Source organism: Vulpes lagopus, chromosome 1 (genome assembly GCF_018345385.1).
Source record: "Vulpes lagopus strain Blue_001 chromosome 1, ASM1834538v1, whole genome shotgun sequence".
NCBI lineage: Eukaryota > Metazoa > Chordata > Mammalia > Carnivora > Canidae > Vulpes > Vulpes lagopus.
Genome location: NC_054824.1, coordinates 165630905 through 165655290, shown reverse-complemented (window position 1 = coordinate 165655290; position 24386 = coordinate 165630905). Strand labels below are relative to the sequence as shown.

The window sequence follows — 24386 nt, the reverse complement described above, 5'->3', positions numbered from 1 at the left end:
TATGATTAATTTGTGTTTCCTTTTCCTGTAGCAAAGTTTATATGCGGGGAGGAAAATGATGTCTTTAATGCTGAGTAATAAAGTAGTGAAAGAAATACAAGTTTTTAGCCAGGCAGACCTGGAATCAAATTCTACCCCACTACTTGAGTGTGGCCAGACAAGCTGTATCACTTTTATGAGCAGTTACTCATGTGCAACATTGAGACAAATAACATCTAACTTACTAAATAAACTGTCGTGGGAATTTTAAGAAAAGCCCCAAAATAAATCCCCTGCAAAAAACGCCCAGGGCAGTATCTGACAGTTATCACCCTATAGATACTTGTTGCTCCAACCCAGTGAGAGCTAACCAATGAAGAAAAAAACAAGGTACAATAAAAACCATGCTATAACTATTTTTTATAGATTTTAAATTCCAGTTAACTTATATTAGTTTCAGGTGTACAATATAATGATTCAATATTTCCATACATCACCTGGTGCTCATCAAGTACCCTCCTTAATCTCCATCACCTATTTAAACCAACCCCTCTCCCATCTTCCCTCTGGTAACCATCAGTGTGTTCGCTATAGTTAAGAATCTGTTTCTTGGTTTGCTTCTCTCTTTTTCCCCTTTGTTCATTTGTTTTGTTTCTTAAATTCCACATAAATGGAATATCTTTCTCTGACTAACTTATTTCGCTTAGCAAAATGCTCCAAGTCACTGCAATGCAACTATTAAAAGATAACTATTCAAACTGACCACATTCCTGTCCACGGCATTATACTACCCAGATGCCTAATATTCATTTCTTAATGCTGAAATTTCTCTTTTTCTGAGGAATTAAAGTGCACAGAAACCACTGCCACCAGGACACAAGGAAGAACCTTGTTGTGGGCACCAAGTTTTCTTAGCCTCCTCCTTTCATGTATCCAAATACTGATGAAAATAAACAGTGACTCCTTATTACTGTCACTCCCCCTTAAAAGAGCAAATATAGAAAAATACTACACAAACAGTCCTCTACTCTGCTTTCAGAGTTCTTCCATAATATGAAACGGTCATTAATTAGACTTCACAGGGGCACCTCGGTGGCTCAGTAGGTTAAGCATCTGCCTTTGGCTCAGGACATGATCTTAGTGTCCTGGGATGGTTCAGGTCACAATCTTGGGGTCCTGAGATGGTCAAGCTCCCTGCTCAGCAGGGAGTCTGCTTCTCTCTCCTCCCCTCCCCCTGCTTGTGTTCTCTCGTGCTCTCTCTCAAAAAAATAAAATCTTAAATAAAAATAAAATAAAAAGAAAAAAGTAAAACTTCACAATGAGAGCACTATAAATCTGAATAACCTAAGTGATATCAGAATCTGAAAAGGCAGTTAAAGTGTTAACAGGCTTTCTAATATGCTTAACTTCTCAAGCTCATTTCTATTAATTCATTCAGCCCATGGATTACGACTGTCCAAGCATGCTGACAGATAGACAGAAGGACGACCAAAGAAATTAAGAAAAGCAAGGTGCCTAATCCCTATATTTTAAAGCTCAAAGAAACCTCTGGTGCAGGGCTTATTCACTCAACCCTGAAACATGAGCTGAGCCAAAATCAAGAGTCAGACACCCAACCGAATAACACACCAGGCATCCCAAGAAACGTCATTTTTAAAAAAGATTTACTCATTTGAGAGAGCGAGACAGGGAGAGTTAAGCCCTGCCAGTGGGGAAGGACAAGCAGATGCCCCAATGAGCAGGGCGCCTGACTTGGGGCTCAATCCCAGGACCCTGAGATCACAACCTGAACTGAAGGCAGACACTTAACCATCTGAACCACCCAGGCATCCTGAGAAACGTTATTTTTTAAAAAAAAAATTTATTTGAGTATAGTTCACACATAATGTTACATTACTTTGGGGTGTACAACACAGCAATTCAACAACTCCAATTCAACAACTCCGTATGTTATGCTACCCCCACAAGGGTCGCTACCATCTGTCACTATGTAACACTTTTACAATTTTTACAATATACCACTGACTATAATATTCTCTACCCTGTGCCTTTTATTCCCCTGACTTATTCCACAAACTGGAAGCCTGAAGCTCCTTCTCCTTTTCACCCATTTTGCCCATCCCCCTACCCCTCTCCCCCCTGAAAGAAACAGCTGAAGTGGACAACCTCTAATATTCTAAGAATGGGAAACAAGCACCATGAAGCAAAGATCCTATGGTTCGAACACTTAGTGAAGACACAAGTAATCAGAGATGAGGCTGAAGAAGCAAACAGAATAGATAGAGCACGACAGACCTTTAGGCCACTTTAAGAACTTTTCATTTTCTCCTAAGGGCAACTGGAAACCAATGATGGTTTAAACACAAGTTTTAAAAACATGTTTTGCATTTTAGAAAGAAATCTTCAAAAGAGCTTTCCAAGTAGAGGTTACCTTGACCGGAGTCCTAAAAATGAGGAAAGAGCAGGGTCATTTATGAATAGATTAAAAAATCACCCTTTCAAAGGCACAGAAGCATGAAAAAAAAGTAGAAAGAAACACAAAGTGAAAACGTGTACTGAGTACGGTATATGAAAAATTATATTCTGACTGTACAATGTCCTATCACTGCTAGTCCGTGAGCTAATGACATAGAATCTTCTAACCTCACCCTGGCATGGAACCAGAAACCAGACCTTTTTGGGCAAAACAGGTAACAAAATAGAATACGTAATACAATGTTTAGGTTTTAAACTTAGTTAACCCAAGAGAAGTTTCCCCTGGAGCACCTGGGTGTCTCAGCGTGGAGCGTCTGCCTTTGGCTCAGGCCGTGATCCCAGGATCCTGGGATCGAGTCCCACATCAGACTCCCTGCAGGGAGCCTGCTTCTCCCTCTGCCTATATCTCTGCCTCTTTCTCTATGTCTCTCAAGAATAAATAAAATCTTTAAAAAGAGAGAGAGAGAAAGAGAAAGAGAGGTTCCCCCTAATAATTCACTTTAAAGCTACTGCATCTTATTTGCTTTTCATTGCACTTAATACAATCTGAAAATCCATATATTTCTGTTCTGTGATGTCTTAAGGTCTGCCTCCCCCACCTGACTTTAAACAGCATGTCTTTTTGTTAACCACTGAAAATCTAGCTCTCAGCAAAGCAACTGGCAAGACTGTAGGCGTTAAGTCTATTTCCAAACAGCTTTTGAAACCAACCTCTGGCACTGAAACTCCTACTCACACCACTGCTGACTTTACTCAATGTCTATCACAAAGCAGAAAGTACTTGTCTAAAAGAGCTTCCTAGCCCTGGTTTCTTTCTAAAAGCTAGGAAGGAAAAGGAACTAAAAATCACTATCGTTGCTATTGTTGGTAATGGCTGTGATTTATTCAATGTCTGTGACTGCTATATGCCAAATATTGTGTTGGGGGCTTTTATGTTAGTTCTGGTTTTAAAACAATCTTTGTGAAATAGACAACATAATTCGTATTTTACTAAGAGAGATCTAAACTTGAACAAATCAAGTAATGTGACTTGCCCAAGGTCTCACAAAGAACTTGCAAGCAGAATTACGATTAGAACCCCCAGTCTACAGGACTCAGAGTTCATGTAACATTATATTGCTTTCCACTGTACTTGATCTAAAATATTTTCTAGGGACAGCTGGGTGGCTCAGCGGTTGAGCATCTGCCTTTGGCCCAGGACGTGATCCTGGAGTCCTGGGATTAAGTCCCACAGCGGGCTCCCTGCATGGAGCCTGCTTCTCCCTCTGCCTGTGTCTCTGCCTCTCTCGATGTCTCTCATGAACGAATAAATAAAATCTTTTTAAAAATATTTATTTTCTATATGATTAGTAGTACCATAAGCCAAAAAAGCAAAACCTAAAAAAAAAGAGTAAAAAATGTACATGTAGCCTGAAAATAGCAGGTAATCTAATACATTAGTCCTCTCACAAGCATTTCATTTGACTACATCATGTAAAAGAGATTCAGTCATAAATAGTGCATTGTAATAAATTCTTCCTCAGTATTAATAAAAAACCTGTTTAGAAATCTTAAGTATTGCATAATCTTTAATATACAAAGCCAAAGGTTTTGATAATCTGGCAACTAATGAAATCAGAGCTCTAAATTATAAGCCCTTTTTATTTAAAATAAAATTCATCCCGAGCTGTCTCTCAACTTAAGTTAGACTATGATATTCCTGACATCATATTATTACCAATTCAAACTGAGCCAAAACACATTTATTTATCTTCATTTACTCAGAGAGCTCCCAGCTCCCTCATCTTATCTAATTGATATATTTGCCATTTCTCACCATCTCTACCAACCTCCCTCATTCAGCCATTGTTAAATGCTAGAAAATCAGAGACTAGTAAAAATACATTCCTTGTAGTTAACAAATAATATTCATAAAATGATTGTGATATCATTTTAATATCACATTTTCAAAGAATCTTTTAACACAAAAAACCCACAAAATAATGCTTAAAAATATATAACTGAACATATAAACTGATGCTGATTTTGCCGACATACCTATGATGTACGTGTCGACATATATCTACACTGTCTATGTGGATCTGTGTCTATGAGGGAAGAAGGAAAACAAAACATTGGGGGTGGGGGCAAAACCAAAATGTTCCTCAATCAGCAATATGCAGAGTACTACCATTGGACTAGTTTTGATGTTTTGGATTCTCATTAACATAAAATAAAGGGGGCAGCCCTGGTGGCTCAGCGGGTTTAGCGCCACCTTCAGTCCAGGGCGTGATCCCGGAGACCCAGGATTGAGTCCCACATCGGACTCCCTGCATGGAGCCTGCTTCTCCCTCTGCCTGTGTCTCTGCATCTCTCTCTGTGTCTCTATGAATAAATAAATAAAATGTTTAAAAAAATAAAATAAAATAAAGGGTAACTACCACCTGTAAGGTCTTCAATACATTTCTAAAATTATGTAATTTCTTATTACAAATACTTACACTAACATCACTTCACAGTTTTCAAAGAACATTTTCAAGGTATCTAATTCAGTTGTTTCCTCTTGTTTATCCATATTATACATGGTGTTCTTAGCTGGCATGAGGATGGAAACCATGACTTCTTAAGAATCCCAGAACCTAACATAGTGCCTGACAAAGGAATCAAGTAGGTAATTTATGGAGCTAGTTACTACTGATCATTCCTAAGAGGGCAATAGGAGAGGCACCTTTCTGCATTTTGTAAGTGATGAAATCATAAAGAACAATAAACTGATTTTCCCAAGGTTCATGGAAGGAGACTGGAGGACATATCTATCTATCTATCTATCTATCTATCTATCTATCTATCTATATCTATCTATCTATCTATCTATCTATCTAAGCAAAATGAAAAAAGGCAGAAAGGGAAATATCAGAAGGATACAGTCCCACTGACACAGCCAAAAGAAGACTTGATCAGAAGATCGAGAGCAGGAAAGCAGAATGGACAGTAGTACAGGCTGTCAAATGTCAACTCACTTCTTTTCCTAACTCAATCTGCTCCTTGAAACTCAGATGAAATGGCTCTAGTCATCTGTACAATGAAAAGGAGGATCACAGCCTACAAAATGTAAAGCACAGAGGTAGAAGGGACCAGGGTTCTGCAGGGCCACAGAGTCACCATGACTGTTCTAAATTTCCCACTTCTAGATCATTTACAAGAGACAGCAATACATATCTATTGTTCAAGACACAATTATGTGAGTTTATCTACTACAGCACAACCTCACTTCAACATATACAATAACCAAAGAATTTCTGGGCAGAAAAGACTTAGGCTTATCTCTCCAGCAGTCTGCCAATAAATGAAATAGATTGGCATTATCCAAATACTGTTTTAAAGATTTTCTTTTTTTTAATTCATGAGAGACACAGAGAGAGAGACAGAGACACAGAGACAGAGACAGGCAGAGGGAAAAGCAGGCTCCGGGCAGGAAGCCCGATTTAGGACTTGATTCCAGGACTCTAGGATCACGCCCTGGGCCGAAGGCAGGCTCTAAACCGCTGAGCCACCCAGGCGTCCCCCAAATACTGTTTTAAAGAGGTTACTTGATTGAGCAATAAACCATAAAGAGAAGTCCTCTTCATATCATGCAGACATGACATCTGAGCCTTACTCATTACAGTTTGCTGATTTAATAGTTAGGCAACAGCATAAGGTACTGACGTGTAACACAGTATTTTGAATGCTACACCAGAAGGAAATGAACTATGTCATAATAAATGCTTTTAAGAAACAGAAATGGGAAGTAATTATTCATTCCTCACATTAGACCTAGTATTCCCTCTATAAAGTTGTGTGCATTAATAAAAGTTCTACAAATATGGATAAAAGTTCTACAAATATTGATAGTACTCCCTTTTACCTCTTCTCACATTCACTTTTCTCTGGAAAAGTGCTTGCTTCAAGGACAGGAGCCCAGTGTCTAGACCAGAGCTGTACTGTGTGGCCCTGCCCTTCTGGCCAAAATCCAATTTTCTCTCTCATAACTCTGAAACTCTAAGCTTAAAATGAGGGACTGAAAACCTGATTAACTGAAAAATTCAGAAATACCTGAACTCTTGCTATTAAAGGCTTTCCATTTTCAAAGCGTAAGTGTTCAACTTCTAGGATTCTATGAGCTGCATTAATATCTTTCAAATGTTTCCTTTTATACTTAAATAAGCTCAAGTAGGTTTCTTTTATTTGCAACCAAAGAAATAGTTTCAAATAATTTCATTAACAAATGTTAAAGTTAATAAATTAACAGTAAATTGTTGGGGACTTAATCACCTGAATTTCCCGTGGACTGTTCCAAGAGCTTTTAAGTCTTGTTATAACACAATTCTAAGGACTTCAAAAGGTCATGAATAAAGTCTATATAAGTTGTATAATCTCACTCGCACCGGATTTTTTTTTTTTTTAGCACCGGATTTTTTAATTAAAGACTTAAACTTTTTTTATGATAGCATTTGGACCTAATCATGACCTTTAATAGATTCAATCAGTTCAAACCACTAATTTCATCATCATCATCTCCACCCCCCCTTGTTTGTCTACCCTTCAGACTAAAGAGCTTACTCAGTATTTGACAACTTTTTCACACCTTTCTTTAATATGAGCTCTTCTATCTATACATCCTAACCTTCAGAGTTCTTTGTCGGTTGCCAGTTTAGCAAATAGGTATGTAGGACACCTAGTTAAATGTGAATTTGATAAATGACTTTTTTTAGTCTAATTCTATCTTGAATATTTTGCATAATGTCTAAAAAGTTATTTATCTGAAATTCAAATTTAACTAAACATATTTTACCTGACAATTCCAATTTTGTGGAGCTGAAAGAGTTGCCCATTTCCTTTATACCAGGAATACAGTGAATCAGGAGCAAAGTTTAGGTTAGCTACACAATGACACCGACTATTAAGAGTTGAAGGGAACCCTGGGGATAGCTAGTCCCATGTTCTCACCTTTAAGATTAGGGAAAGATGGTCCAATGTAGCTGAGTGAACTGGGTCAGAGCAGGACTCCAAATTACAAATGACTAGAAAGAGTTTTGATTTTCATTTGTTTTAAAAATTATTTCTAGGAGAAGCTAGGTGGCTCTGTCAGGTTAAGCATCCAACTCTTGATTTCTGCTCAAGTCATTATCCCATCAGGGTCTTAAGATTGAGCCCTGCCTTAGACTCCACATCTGCACAGAGCTTACTTAAGATTGTCTCTCTCCTTCTCCCTCTGCCCCTCCCCTTCTCTAAAAAATAAGAACAAGTAAATTTCATGGCTCTGAACAATATTCACATACCTGTCAACCTCAATAGTTGTTCACATTAGTAAATAACCCATAAAAAACAACAATGAAACGTAACCACTTAGAGATTGCTCTTGTAAATGGGAGAATTTAATAAAATTATGTATGTAGGGGCACCTGGATGGCTTAGTCGGTTAGGCATCTGCCTTCAGCTCAGATCATGATCCCGGGGTCCTGGGATCAAGCCCATGTCAGACTCCCTGCTCAGTGGGGAGTCTGCTTCTGCCTCTGACCCTCCCCCTTCTATTTTTTTTTTTTTTTTAGGATTCCATTTATTCATGAGAGACGCACAGAGAGGCAAAGACATAGGCAGAGGGAGAAGTAGGCTCCACGCAGGGAGCCCGATGCGGGACTTGATCCCAGGACCCCAGGATCACGCCCTGGGCCAAAGGCAGGTGCTAAACCACTGAGCCACCAAAGGATCCTGACCCTCCCCCTTCTCATGCTCACTCTAACTCGCTCTCTCTTAAATAAATAAATTTTATTTTATATATATATATATATATACACACACACACATATATATACGTATATATATATCTATGTATGTATTTTAAAATTTATTTATACATAGCATACATATATATGTATACAAAGCACCTAGTACAAGACCTAGCCCATAACAGGACTTCTAAATGTAGTTAGTTCCCTTCTCCTCCCTGCCTGGTTAGCCAGTCTAGAATATTAAGCAATTACACAGCTTCCTATCTTGTCTCGTATCTAAACTCTACATATTATCTTCAACTTTGCTATCAAAATAGCATTCCTAGTGTACCTCCCTCAAAAACGTTCCAAGTAATAAATAATGCCAAGATGTTCAATCTCATTTGATATCAAATTGTCAATTAAAACATTCCTAAGTTGAATCACCTATAAGTTCACCAAAAAGAATTTTCGTGATTCATTCATAACAAAACACTGTGTAATAAATACAGAGTATATATACTAAAAGTATACCCTAAGTTCTTAGAAGCATAAAGACATCACTTCAAGCTACTATTTAGCAAACTACAGAAGCAGTCACATTTTAGCCAGAATTTGAAGGATATACAGTATTTTGACTGGTGAAACAGGAAGTTAGAGAAGGTTTCAAGTAAAAAGAGCTTTATGAAGGTAGAGAAAAAAATGCTTTACAATCTAGTCCGTTTTCCAACTATATTTTTCTTTTCTGTCATGCCCCAACAGACACACAGATGCCAATAAAATAGCATTTCCAAGACAGTCTAAGTTTTCTACCTCCATACTTCTGCTCAAGCCATGCACTCCCTAACAACAGGAATCTGATTCTAGATTTACTGCAGACCTATTATTTACTATTATTCACTATAAACCATGATAGGTGATAGATCCTTTCATAAAGCACTTGCACAGATATTCATACAGACACATTCAACCATATCACAGTTCACCAAAATCAAGTTCTGCTGGTAAAAGTCAGAAAATGAGTGTAGTCGATGGAAAGGGAGAGAAAAAAGCGATCTGATTTTAAATGTAGGATGACAGGACACCTGCATGGCTCAGCAGTTGAGAGGCTGCCTTTGGCCCAGGGAGTGATCCTGGAGTCCTGGGATCAAGTCCCGCATTGCACTCCCTGCATGGAGCCTGCTTCTCACTCTTCCTGTGTCTCCTCTGTGTGTGTCTCATAAATAAACAAATAAATAAATAAATCTTTAAAATAAATAAATAAGTAAAATAAATGTAGGACAACAAAGTGGCAGGACAGTGTCAACTGATAAGAAAGGTAAATTATTCTTTAAGCAACTGAGCATTAACATTTTTACTAAACAAAGCTCCTTATCCTAATCTATAGTTTTGTTTCTAGGACAGGAAGCCACTTACCTCTGCCTCTGCTGTCAACTGTATCTTCTTTGCCATCAACTGTTTTATGTCAATCTTACCTAAGGGAAGAAAAAAAGGTAACCTTCAATTGATGGATTTAACTACTAACTAGCACTATTTAAATCATGAAGTTGAAAAGCAAGCAAAAGAGGATGACTATGTAAATAATAAATAGTACAATCACAAAATAACACAACTCTTAAAAAATGAAGCATGGGTAGTATCAACAGAAGGAAATTTAAACATGAAAATGTTAAGAGGAAAACAAAAATTTATGTACACATGGTAATCACAATTTTATTAACCATATGATGCTATAAGATCCAATTCTGACCATATGAGAAATTAGATTCTCTAAATGGATCTTGTAACTGTGACTACAAAAATACACAAGCAACAGAAAAATTGAATATACTGGACTTCATCAAAATTTATTTTGAGGGATCCCTGGGTGGCGCAGCGGTTTGGCGCCTGCCTTTGGCCCAGGGCGCGATCCTGGAGACCCGGGATCGAATCCCGCGTCGGGCTCCCGGTGCATGGAGCCTGCTTCTCCCTCTGCCTGTGTCTCTGCCTCTCTCTCTATCACTCTGTGACTATCATAAATAAATAAAAATTAAAAAGAAATATTAAAAAAAAATTATTTTGAAACGTTTTTGCTGCAAAGGATAACATGAGGAAGTAAAAAGACAACCCAAAGGAAAAAAAAAAACAAACATTTGCAAATCTGATCAGAGAATTATATATATAAAGAACTCTAAAATATATAAAGAACCCTTATAACTCAATAAAAAGACAAGTAATCCAATTTAAACATAGGCAAAGTATCTGAACAGACGATGCTCCCCAAAATATATACAAATAGCCAATACCACATGGAAAAATGCTCCACATCACTGGCCACCAGGGAAATACAAATCATAACCATGATGAAACAGCACTTTGCATCCACTAGACCTATAATCAAAAATAACAAGTGTTGGCCACTGTACACCATAAACTTATATAATATTAATGTGTCAATTTGATTTCAATAAAGCTGGGGGTGGGGGTTAAGAGTCATACATGCAGGAAAATTTGAGAAGAGTTATTTCAGGGACTGGATGTGATAGCTCTTCTGCAACACAATTACAGAAGTATTTATAAACACCTGTAACAACAATATTTAGAAGAACAGTATCTGCTTGGTAAGAATAAAACAAGAGGTTTTGTTTGTTTGTTTGTTTGTTTGTTTGTTTGTTTGTTTCAGGGGAGGGGAAGGGAGTAAAAAAAAAATGTTGGCCAGGACATGAAGAAATTAAAACCCTCCTACATTGCTAGTGGGAATGTAAAATGATGCTCTGAAAAAAAAGTCAGCAAGGTCCTCAAAAGGTTTAACAGAGCTACCACATGACCAAGAAATCCCAGTCCTATATATACACACAAGGGAAATGAAACATGTCCAGCCAAAAACCTGCATACGAATGTTTATAGCTGCAATATTCACAATAACAGAAAGTGAAAACGACTCCAATATCCATTAACTGATAGATTAATAGAACGTGGCTGATCCATATAATAAAATATTATCTAGCAATAACAAGAGAGAAACACTGAGGCATGCTTTAATATGGATGAAACTTGAAAACAGCTAAATGAACGCCACAAAGGACTACATATTTGTAGGATTCCGTGTACATGAAATAGAATAGACAACTCTACAGAGACAGAAGGCTGGTGGTTGCCCAGGGATCAGGGGTAGGAGTGTGAGGAATGTGGAATGACTGCTAATGAATGGGTACAGAGTTGCTTTCGCTTTTGATTTTTTTTGGGGGGGGGGGTGGGGGGGTGATGAAAATATTCAAAAATTCATTTTATTCTAATTTCCTTATTCTGAAAGATTCCTTTCTGTATATTAAGTCACATTAACGTAGCTCCCTAACATTTAACCAACTGAGGTTTGGAGTCAGTTATTAACTAATAGGAGCATCTTTTTCATGATTTTAAAGAAAATTTTATTTGCAAGGTATTAAAATATTTGTTTTTAATTAGAATTTGTTGCTCTGTATGACTCCCATATACATTGGGTATTTTGATTTATTACTGTCACAGATTTGCAGACAGTTCCTTATTTTTGTACTGAATCATAGTACTATTGTAATTTAAGCAAGCAGCTGTCTGCCCTTTTAGTAAAATATGGGAAGAGTCTTTTTTTTAAAAAATATTATTTATTTATTCATGAGAGCCAGAGAGAGAGAGAGGCAGAGACTCAAACAGAGGGAGAAGCAGGCTCCATGCAAGAAGCCCAATGTGGGACTCAATCCCGGGATTCCGGGATCAAGACCTGAGCCAAAGCCAGATACTCAACCACTGAGCCACACAGGCGTCCTGGGGAGAGTTCACTTTGAATGAAATTTGCCTTCATTCATGAATTTGTCTTCATACATAATATTTTGCATAAGAGCCTAGCTGGGTTTTAGCTTTTGGTTTTACCTATTAAAAGTTTTTAAAGTCTTTTTGATAAAATTTCTAACTCGTATCCTTTCTATCTGAAGAAAACAAAATTCTTTAAACAAAAAAAAAAAACCTTTTTTAAAAAATTTTCTTTAGCAAGACATTCGTAGCTTAAATCAATACTTTTAATGTAATTGTACAAATAGTAATGCAAAAGCTAATGTCCATTCTATTTAATTTGATGCCCATTAACAGTTGCATACACTGCTCATTTTACTTGCTAAAATAATTTTTATTGAACTTTTTGATAAGGTTAGATTTTTCTTTGAGTTAGAGTTCTACTGGAATTCATTCAAGTCCAATATAGACTTACTGATCTTGAAATGGTATATTTCATTTTATATTTTTCTCATTTTCTTTTTTTTTCAAAGCCTATCTTCAAATATTACAGAATCTTTTTCCAGAAAAGGAATTTTATAATCTAATAGCAAATGTTATTTTATCTTTTTAATTGAAATGTCAAGTTACCTATTATACTATCGGAACCCATCAGACATCATCATGTGTAGACCCTCCACACAAATAAATGAATAGAGCAGACTGGGGGCTGAAACACATGGAACAGAAGACTACAACTTCTAGTTTGAGGTCTTTGTAAGAAACTATAACATAACTTCTTATCATTTTAGTAGTATTTTTTTAATGAGAATTTGTTTCTCATCTATTCTTGGCAAAATTTGCTTGAGTATTTTTGTTTCAGTATTAACAATTGCTACAGAATATTATACTTACAAGGGAGAGTGAAGGGCACTCAACACTGTAAGTAATTTCCCCGAAATATTTACTTTGCCAGTGCTTTAGAAAGAAAACCACAGGCCCAAAATGGAGTTGCATATAGGAAACGTCACCAAAACAAGGAACCTACCCTAATTAAAGTTGCTCACTTCCAGAAATGTAGTTTTAACCAATCAGGAATTTTCTGGTCAGCGTCAATGAGGTTACCTGTCACATGGTCCTCTCTATCACCACTCCTCTCACCAAAGGAAAATAATCCAGCCTAAAAAGACCTTTCACTTAAGGGAAGGTGGTCTTGCCTGAAACTATCCTTTCTTTTCTTTGTGAACTGTTCTACCCTGTTTCTGCCTATAAAATCATTCCATCCTGCACAGCTACTCTGAGCTCCCCTCTACTTGCTAGATGGGATGAATCAAAGCCAATTAAATCTTCAAGTTCTCCCAGTAGAATCTGTTAAAGATTTATATATTGTCGAGAGACAGTGCAAGTAGTGGGCAAGGGCAGAGGGACAGAGTCCCAAGCAGACTCCACTTTAAGCAGTTCAGCTTAGAGCCTAACACAGGGCTCGAAGACCCTGACATCATAATCTGAGCTAAAACCAACAGTTGGTTCCTTAACTGACTGAACCATCCAGGCGCCCTCATGCTGCTGAATTTTTGTTTTTTAACACCAGAATGAACTCTGGGGGATTATTTGGGCTAACTTAAATTTAATAACTCTCTCTCTCCCTATTCTAAAAGTAATCTTCATTCAGAAAATTAATATCCCAATGCCCTACCTAAAAAGAGCTCTAACAGAATCACTTATTATCCTATGGTACCAAGTAACTAACATTAATATTTTGGTAAATATAATTTGTCCTTCTACTTTGGCAAATACACATATTATAAATGTACATATTATAAAAATGGACTCATAGTTTTGGAACTCACTTTTTTCACTTAATATATTGTGAATATTTTTCTATGTCATTACATACTCCTCTACATCATTTTTATTGGTTTACTATTGTTTTTATGGCTGAAATATAATTTATTTAATCCCCCATTGGATCTTTAGACTATTTTCATCCTTTCACAGTACTGCACTTGGAAAATTAAGCATGGAAAATGAAAAGGTCCAAAATGCATCCTATGGGCAGCCCCTGTGGCCCAGCAGTTTAGCGCCACCTTCTGCCCAGGGCATGATCCTGGAGACCCAGGATCAAGTCCCATGTCAGGCTCCCTGCATGAAGTCTGCTTCTCCCTATGCCTGTGTCTCTGCCTCTCTCTCTCTCTCTCTCTGTGTCTGTGTGTGTGTGTCTCTCATGAACAAATAAAATCTTAAAAAAAAAAAATGCATCCTATAATGAAAGATAAAAACAAGTGGTAATGGCTGAGAAGTTTCCACAATTGCTGAAAGATGCCAATCCTCAAAGTTAAAGCCAAATAAAATAAATAAAAATCTTTAAGTGTAGATTTTTATTTATTTACTTGAGAGCGAGCATGAACAGGGAGGAGGGGCAAAGGAAGAGGGAGAAGCAGACTCCCCGCTGAGCAGGGAGCCCGATGTGGGACTTGATCCCAGGACCCTGAGATCATGACCTGAGCCAAAGGCAGACGCTTAACCGACTGAGCCACCCAGGCATCCAATAAAAAATTTACACTTAGATAGGTCATAGTGAAACTATAATACACAGGTTTATGGGTTTGTTTGGTTTTATTTTAAGATTTTACTTTCTTATTTATTTATTCAAGAGAAACAGAGAGAGAGAGAGAGAGAGAAAGAGTCAGAGACACAGGCAGAGGGAGAAGCAGGCTCCATGCAGGAAGCCTGACGTGGGACTTGATCCCGGGTCTCCAGGATCATGCCCTGGGCTGAAGGCAGGCGCTAAACCACTGAGCCACCTGGGCTGCCCACACAGGTTTATTTTTAAAAGACACCTTTTATAAGTAGCCAGAAAACAAATATCACCTACAAGAGAAGTGAATTATGCTGGTGTCTGACTTACTAAACAGAAGTCAGCAGAGTGGAATAGTATCTTCAATTGTTGATAGTGGTAGAGTTTACAACTGGGAAGGAGGTTAAAGGTCACATCATAAAAAGCATGTGTGTATTATAACAAGGGCTCTGAGGAAACTAAGAATTTTAAGCAAGAAAATAACTGATTTGATATTGGAAAGCCCACTTGGCAGGATGAGAAGGACCACGTACGAGAGAAATGCAATAAATCCACATAAGATGTCATAAAACCAAAACAAATGGTAGTGAGGATGAGTAGAATATATTTCTAAGATATTCACAAACTGGTAAGAAATATGAGAATAAGAGAAATATTAATTTGCTATTTCTATAAGCTGTGAGAACACGTGTTTTTAGTACTGTTATCTACAATCAGACCATGGTTTCATATATAAGCTATTTATTTCATAAATAAATGAATACTGAAGCTTCTTCCTTTCAACTAATTCAATTATCATGGGGGAGATGGGAAAAGAAGGATTGTAAAAGATTAATTCTCGCTACTTGTGCCTCACTTCCAAAAGGAATCTACTCATAAATAACATAAATAACATAACCACTGTTATAAAAAAAAATTTTTTAAAGTAGTGCTACAAAGCTATATATATATAGTGGAAGAAAAATATATTAAAAACCCAATTCATTTTCCTTTACCTTAAAATTAATTTCATACAATATTCAAAGGAAAACTTACTTTCTTACTACCTGAAAATTAAAAAATTAAATGTCATAAAAGCCAAAAGAATAATGCCCTAAAAGCTAACATCCAATTATTTAAAGAACAGACATCCAATTACATAAGTTAACTCAAGGTTTCTAAGTTTCTAAAATGTTGACCCTGAAACAGTGATAAGCCAGGACTGAGAGTCATGCAACTTATGAAAGATCTGCCTAGGTGTACTAATATCACTGATAATATTTAATTAGTAGACCCAAGGATAAACCCATTAAAATAAAGTTACTCTACAGTTTGTTTTCTCCTAGCCCTCTGATAACCAGGCATGCATCATTTACCTTTGTCAACATTACCTAACTCGTCTAAAGTCTACTATATTTAATTGGAATATTTAAAATTTGGGATGCCTGGGTGGCTCAGCAGTTAAGCATCTGCTTTTGGCTCAGGATGTGATCCTGGAGTTTCAGAATCAAGTCCCACATCAAGCTCCCTGTATAGAGCCTGCTTCTCCCTCTGCCTGTCTCCTCTCTGTATCTCTCTGAATAAATAAAATCTTTAAAAAAAATTATTCTTTGAAGTATCAAAAATCTCACTTTAATAGGTTTTTAAAGATTTGAGAGAGGGAGAGAGAGCATGTGCGCATGAGGTGGGGTGGGCAGGAGCAGAGGAGAGAGAGAAAATCCCAATCAGACTTCCGCTGAGCATGGAGGTAGAATCAGGCTCAATCTCATGACCCTGAGATCATGACCTGAGCCAAAATCAAGACTCAGAGGCTTAACCTGACTGAGCCACCCAAGCACCCTGTTTTAACTAGTTTTGATGAAAAGCTTTCTAAAATTATTACATGTTGTGCCACCCTTAAAAAAAAAAAAAACTGTATCTGGGGCAGCCCTGAGTAGCTCAGCAGTTTAGCACCACCTTCAGCCCAGGGCATGATCCTGGAGACCTGGGATCGAGTCCCAAGTCAGGCAGCCTGAGTGGAGCCTGCCTTCTCCCTCTGCCTGTGTCTCTGCCTCTCTCTGTCTCTCATGAATAAATAAATAAAACCTTAAAAAATTATAAATGTTTAAAAAAAACTATCTTACCTAATTTGTATGTGGAATGAAAGTGATTATTTATTATACTGTGCTATCATAGCAAAACCTTTCAGTAAAACTGAAATGAGAAGAATCACGACTATACTAAACAACTCCAAAGACTGCGCCTTTCAAATTGGGCTGCCTCTTCACGGCTTTGCACCAAATCTGCTTCCTGGAACAATCCCATATTTATACTACTCTGCCAAACCTACTGCCAATGTTACCCAGAAGGGAAAGATAAATAACCAAGCTCATTAAGTTCATAACTCATTTATTCATTCAATTATACATTTAACTCATTAAATAAAAACCCACTGAGTACTCAATATATAGAGGGTAGTACACATGTATTCCAAACCCTTCTTTAGGATCTCAGGAGAAATGTGCAAACATAGATCATTACAACAAATAGAGGACTGTGAGGTGGATGGAGCTTTTATAGAGGAAGTCAATATTTGAGATGAGTCCCAGAGAATAAAGGAAAATCATGGCGAACAGGTGCTAGAAAGATTATTTCAGGCAGAAGAAAGAGCACAAGATTTGTAAAAACTTGGGTTTTCTGGGACTTGACTTGAACCTGAGTCAAATGTCTCTCTAGGTGCCATGCTTCCTTTGCTTTGCAAAACTGATTTTAATAGGCTTTTGCCTAAGGTTAGCTTTTATCTAGTCACTAAGCGACCACTTTCCAGGTCAGTGCTGTCCCAGAGTAATATAATGTGAACTATATGTGTAATTTTCAAGTTTCTAGGAGCCACATTAAAAAGTAAAAAGAGAGGCACCTGGGTGGCTCAGTAGTTGAGTATCTGCCTTCGGCTCAGGTCATGATCCCAGAGTGCTGGGATCAAGTCCTGCATCGGGCTCCTTGCAGGGAGCGCACTTCTCCCTCTACCTAGGTCTCTGCCTCTCTGTGTGTCTCTCATGAATAAATAAGTAAAATCTTTAAAAGAAAAAAAAAAAGTAAAAAGAGGAGCGCCTGGCTAGCTCAGCATCCAACTCTTTTTTTTTTTTAATTTTTATTTATTTATGTATTATAGTCACAGAGAGAGAGAGAGGCAGAGACACAGGCAGAGGGAGAAGCAGGCTCCATGCACTGGGAGCCCGATGTGGGATTCGATCCCGGGTCTCCAGGATCGCGCCCTGGGCCAAAGGCAGGCGTTAAACCGCTGCGCCACCCAGGGATCCCAGCATCCAACTCTTGATTCAGTTCAGATCATGATCTCAGGGTCATGAGATGGAGCACTGAGCTGAGCACTAAGCCTGCTTGGCATTCTCTCCTTCTCCCTCTGCCCCTTCCCACTCTCTCTGGTACACACATACTCTCTCTCCCTCTCTTTCTCTCTCAAATAAATAAAACAGATACAAGTGAGTCCTTGAAATGTGGTATGTATTATATAATTACAGTGTTACATCATTTCAAACTAGCCACACTTCAAGTGCTTAACTGGACCTACTGAAGTGTAACAGGTCCACTGGCTCCCAAACTGAATGGTGTAGTTCTAAAATCAGGGGTCATTTACCTATAATGGGCTAAACAGCAAGTATTTCAGGCTATGTGGGCCATATGGTCCACTCACTACAAACAAAAGAATGAACATGGCGGGGATCCCTGGGTGGCTTAGCGGTTTGGCGCCTGCCTTTGGCCCGGGGCGAGTCCCACGTCAGGCTCCTGGCATGGAGCCTGCTTCTCCCTCCTCCTGTGTCTCTGCCTCTCTCTCTCTCTCTCTCTCTCTCTCTCTCTCTCTATGTCTATCATAAATAAATAAATAAATAAATAAATAAATAAATAAATAAATCTTAAAAAAAAAAAAAAGAATGAACATGGCTGTGATTGCCAACTCCTGTTCTAGATGGATAATTTACTGTAAATTTGGCTGACAAAATGGACAAAATGGTATGTACAAGGACTTTGAATATGCTAGCATAATAACGGTGAACATTGTTGGCTGCTTCCCCAATAAGGGCCTGTGTTTCATTCCCCTTGCCAGAAAGTCATTTAAGAATGGGCATGAGTGGCTTTTAAAAAAAAAAAGGGGGGGGGGGGAAATGCCTGGGTGGCTCATCAGTTTGGCGCCTGCCTTCAGCCTAGGGCATGATCCTGGAGACCCAGGATTGAGTCCCACATCGGGCTCCGTGCATGAAGCCTGCTTCTCTCTCTCTCTGTCTGTGTCTCTAGCTCTATCTCTTATTAATAAGTAAATAAAATCTTTAAAAAAAAAAAAAAGAAAAAAAGAATGGGCGTGAGTGGGTGGCTCAGTGGTTGAGCATCTACCTTTGGCTCAGGGCGTGATCCCAGAGTCCTGGGATCAAGTCCCACATTGGGTTCCTTGCTGGGAGCCTGCTTCTCCCTCCGTCTGTGTCTGCCTCTCTCTCTCTCTCTCTGTGTGTGTGTGTCTATCATGAATAAATAAATAAAATCTTTAAAAAAAAAAATGGGCATGAGAATCTCCCAGAGTAAAGGCAGCATAAAGATGACCCAATAGAGCTAGTTTACCGAGAAGAGTTTAAAGAGGCCTCTTTTCTATAAGTGTGGGCAGAGTTTAAGAAAAGCAACAAAAGATGGTGTAGAATTCTAGGGCTAATAACAAGTACCAGGAAAGCCATTCCCATCCTTAAGCCTCAAAGGGCAAGGGAGGGAAATGATTGGAGAAACTCAAAGACAATGCCTTGGAGAACTGTAGGAGACAGGAGTGATGATCACTTAGCACAGAAAAAACCAACCCTATAAATACACTCACCTTACTCTCTCTGCCAGCCCCCTCCCCCCCACCCTGTCCCTCCTCACCCCCAGAATAACCTTACTGATACAGTCCATTAAAGTCAGCCTCCTTGCCTTTCACAAAGATGGCGCCAAAGGGGAAGAAGGAAGCCCCTGCCCCTCCCAAAGCCAAAGCCAAAGCAAAAGCTTTGAAAGCTAAGAAAGCGATGCTGAAAGGCATGCAATCACACACACACACACACACACACACACACACACACACAAAGATTTGTACGTCACCTACATTCCGACGACCCAAGACCCTGCGTCTCCGAAGGCAGCCCCCAAATATCCTCAAAAGAGCGCCCCCAAGAGAAACAAGCCAGGTGACACCATTTTGCCTCTTCCCCAGGCTTGATCACTATGCCATCATCAAGTTCCCCCTGACTACTAAGAAAATAGAAGACAACACACTTGTGTTCACTGTGGATGTCAAGGCCAATAAGCACGAGATCAAACAGGCTGTGAAGAAGCTCTGACATTGATGTGGCCAAGATCAACACCTTGATCAGGCCTGATGGAGAGAAAAAAGCTATGTTCGACTGGCTCCTGACTATGGTGCTTTGGATGTTGCCAACAAAATTGGGATCATCTAAACTGAGTCCAGCCGGCGATAAATCTAAATATAAATTTTTTCACCATAATAAATAAATAAATAAATAGATATAGATAGATTAAAATAAAATAAAATAAAATAAAATAAAATAAAATAAAATAAAATAAAATAGTCAGCCTCCTAGAGCACAAAACAGGGTAAAAGAGTAAAGGAACAAAAGGAAAATAGCCAGCATAACCGGTAATCTAATGATAGCCAAAGAGACATAAAGAGTCCACTGGAAAATTTCTCATTAAAGTTTCATTGCTCTAAAGAGAAACATAGGGTAACAGTGTCTCTTCTTCGGATGAAAACTGTTTTGCTTTTCATTTTGTTTGCCTTACCAGTTTTCTTACCCAGCCTAGAGTTATTAACCCCTTGTCATTGTATCACTACAACCAATTTCCTGGACCCACCATATCACAGCCCAATCCCATTGGCAAATGGATTTTGCTTGCTCTGATTTCAAACCGTTGTGTACCACAGAAATAATTAAGAAAATGGCCCAACCTAAACTGCTACTGTCAAGCCTTAACCAGTCCTGCAATAAAAAATGAAATCTTGGGTAGCCTGGGTGGCTCAGCGGTTTAGGGCCGCCTTCAGGCCAGGGCATAATCTTGGAGACCTGGGATCAAGTCCCATGTTGAGCTCCCTGCATGGAGCCTGTTTCTCCCTCTGCCTGTGTCTCTGCCCCATCCCACCCCACCCCCCTCTGGTCTCTCAAGAATAAATAAATAAATAAAATCTTGAAAGAAAAGAAAGAAAGAAATCTTTGCCTTCATCTCTTGATGAATTTAACAATCCTCACGCTCTAACTCCATACATTTTCCACCTTCTGCAAGCCCCAGGCTTACCAAGCAACCTTCAGTAGATCTACTCACTCCTTTTTTTTTTTTAATTAAGCTTTTATTTGAGAGAGAGTGTGAGCAAGAGTGAGCATGGGGGGGGGGGGGGAGCAGAGGCAGAAGTAGAGAAGTAGACCCTATCCCCACCCCACCAGGGGCCCAATACATTGCTTGATCCCAGGACCTTGGGATCATGACATAAGTAGAAGGCAGATGCTTAACCGACTGAGCTACCTAAGCACCCAAGGAACTAACTCCTTAAACATCTTCTATCCTTCTTAATTTTTACTATCTTCAATCCTCTTCTCCATTGTTCCAAGTCAGAGGAAGGCAGAGGCCATCTCATTTTCAATATTAACTTTTTAAAGTACTGCCTTGATCCTTCCATATCCTTAGAGAAATTGTTCAAATTGTTCTCAACACATTGAGCCATTTATATTATCCATATTCACATTCAGAGGCAACCTATTCTTTAAAAATTGTTTCTGATATTATGATATCAGTGATACTCAAAATTAAATCTGTGGCTTTACAAACATTTGCCAAGTGTTAAATATTTATTTAATACTTTAAAAAATATGTAACTGAATATCAAGTCTGTGACTTCATATAATTTATTGCTTGGGATGAGGAATATTAAAGTGACAGTTTTCTTGAAATTACATAATAGTATGGTACAGAGATAACAAAATTACAAATAATTGAAATTTTGGAAAAGCCCTTTCAATTGAACCTCTTACCATTTGTGATCTAACTATACTATTCTTTTCCTTTTTTTTTTTTTTAAGATTTATTTATTTATTTATTTATGATAGACACAGAAAGAGAGAGAGAGAGGGGCAGAGACACAGGAGGAGGAAGAAGCAGGCTCCATGCCGGGAGCCTGACGTGGGACTCGATCCCGGGACTCCAGGATCATGCCCTGGGCCGAAGGCAGGCGCCAAACCACTGAGCCACCGAGGGATCCCCTTCTTTTCCTTTTAATACAAAATGTTCTAGAAAAGTGGTTCACATTTCCTATCTTCATGTTCTCACTAGCAATTCATTCCCAATTTGTTCCTACAACTCTACTTTCTGAGGTCACTATGACCTCCAAAGTTCTAAAAACTTCATTCTTATTAAATGTGCTGTAAACTTCAATATTTATGAGGTATTAATCATACATCATCTCATTTATTCATATAACCCAGTGCAATAAGCAAGACGGTTATCATTTAATTTTAAAAATCAGATAAAATTCAAAGAAACATCTGGCCCACCATTACATTGCCAGTAAGTAACAGAGCCTAAACTAATACCAGTCTTCCTTTTTGTGCAACAAGCAGCACAAAAAATAGAATTTAAACTAAAAATAAAAAAAAAAAAATCCTAGGCCTACTTATAGTGACTACATTCCTAAAGACGACTAAGTTCTAAGCAGTGACTTAATCACCAGTTTTTCAAGTTTCAGTTCTTTTAACAAATACTTTCTTTGTCTCTTCGTGGCAAGTACAGAATTAGCTAGTGCGTAGGCACTGACTAGCAGGTTTTACTGCCTAGAGAAATTCAAACTCATTTTAAAATCCTGATTATTTTCTTTAAAAAAATCTATTGATTATGCTTTAGATCTTCAACTCAGCTTCACTTTGCTCTCCACAGATAAGTAACCTAAAAGAGTAAATGACAGTCACTTTAAGTCCATAGTAGGATGATTATGGTTAGAAGTATTCCTTGAAAGAATCAATCATGTATCAATCTTTTTTTAATGATTTACTTATATTTATGAGAGAGAGAGAAAGAGACATTGAGTGAGGGGTAGGGCAGAAGGAGAGACAATCTCAAGTAGACTGCGCTGAGCCTGGAGGCCAACACAGGGCTCAATCCCACAATCCTGAAATCACAACCCAAGCCAAAAATCAAGAGTTGGACACTTAACCAACTGAGCCACCCAGGCGCCCCAATCATTTATCAATCTTAAAAGCAAAAAGGGAGACAAGATAGTATAATCTACCTATCCCTTATCACCTAATGCTCCACTGACCTCAAAAAATTCTCAACTACATGTCTGTACTAACTACACAGAAATGAAATATGAACTGGAAATGAGGATCACGGACACCTGTATAGTTCAGTCAGTTAGGCGTCTGTCTTCAGCTAAGGTCATGGTCCCAGGGTTCTAGGATTGAGTACTGTGTCAGGCTCCCTGCTCTGCAGGGAGTCTGCTTCTCCCTCTCTGTCTACCCCGCCCCCGTCACCCCACCCCACTCCTCACTCATGCTTTTTCTCTCTCAAATAAATAAAAATCTTAAAAAAATGATGATCAGTATATAAATATTCATACAGAAAAGGTGATTTAATAATGTCGAAAAATTGGCTAGCCATTTTGTAAAACTATAAAATTAGATCCCTAATTCACTTATTATTCAAAATAAATTTCAGATGAATCAAATATTTAAATATAAAAAATTAAAATAAGGTAAATATTCATGTTTCATTTTTAATAATCTTGGATGATTTCTAAGCATGACTAGAAATCTAAAACCAATAAAAGAATACTTGATAACATAAAAACTAAACATGGCAAGGCACATCATAACCAAAGTCCAAAAACAAGTAGCTAGTTTTAAAAATATTCATAATATGGGATCCCTGGGTGGCGCAGTGGTTTGGCGCCTGCCTTTGGCCCAGGGCACGATCCTGGAGACCCGGGATCGAATCCCATGTCGGGCTCCTGGTGCATGGAGCCTGCTTCTCCCTCTGCCTATGTCTCTGCCTCCCTCTCTGCCTCTCTCTCTCTCTGTGTGACTATCATAAATTAAAAAAAAAATATTCATAATATATGACAACCAAAGGATTTCCTTAAAATGTAAGTTATTTAAAAGAAGAAAAATGGGGCACCTGAGTGGCTCAGTCAGTTAAATGTCTGCCTTCAGCTCAGGTTGTGACCCCAGGGTCCTAAAACCAGCCAGCATTGAGATCTCTGCTCAGGGAGGCGTCTGTTTCTTCCTCTGCCTCTGTCCCTAGCCGACTCATGTACTCCATCCACTCTCTCTCATATAAATAAATAAAATATCTTAATAAATGAATACATGAATGAATGAAGAAAAACAGTAGCCACTAGGTAGTTAACAAAAATGGACAAAGGATATGAATAGGGGTTTTGTGTTTTTTTTTTTTAAGATTTTATTTATTTATTCATGAGACATACACAGAGAAAGGCAGAGACATAGGCAGAGAAGCAGGGAGCCCCATGTGGGACTCAATCCCAGGACTCCAGGATCACACTCTCAGCTGAAGGCAGGTGCTAAACTGCTGAGCCATCCAGGTGCCCCATGAATAGATTTTTTAAAGAAAAAATAAAGTTAAATAAAACATGAAAGTCAATAAAAATGTATGAAAAAAGTTCTCTACCTCACCTATAATTTATGATAAATTTATGCTACATGCTATATAGTGTTTGTCACTCATCAAACTAGCAAAGTTTAAAAAAAGATCGGTAAAGATCTATTGGTAATTGTATGGGAAAACATACATAGGAACTGGTATAACATTACTATTTTATTTTTTAAAGATTTTATTTGTTTGACAGAGAGTGAAAGAGCACAAGCAGGCAGAGTGGCAGGCAAAGGGAG

At 38.2% G+C, this 24386-nt stretch overlaps 1 protein-coding gene across 1 annotated transcript in view; it reads right to left on the bottom strand.

The window, feature by feature from the left end:
• SOAT1 (sterol O-acyltransferase 1) overlaps positions 1 to 24386 on the bottom strand; it is an 83583-nt gene that overhangs the window by 25597 nt on the left and 33600 nt on the right. Inside the window, exon 3 of the mRNA XM_041761455.1 lies at positions 9600 to 9658. Coding sequence (XP_041617389.1) covers positions 9600 to 9658 — 59 coding nt within the window. The remainder of the gene's footprint in view (positions 1 to 9599; positions 9659 to 24386) is intronic.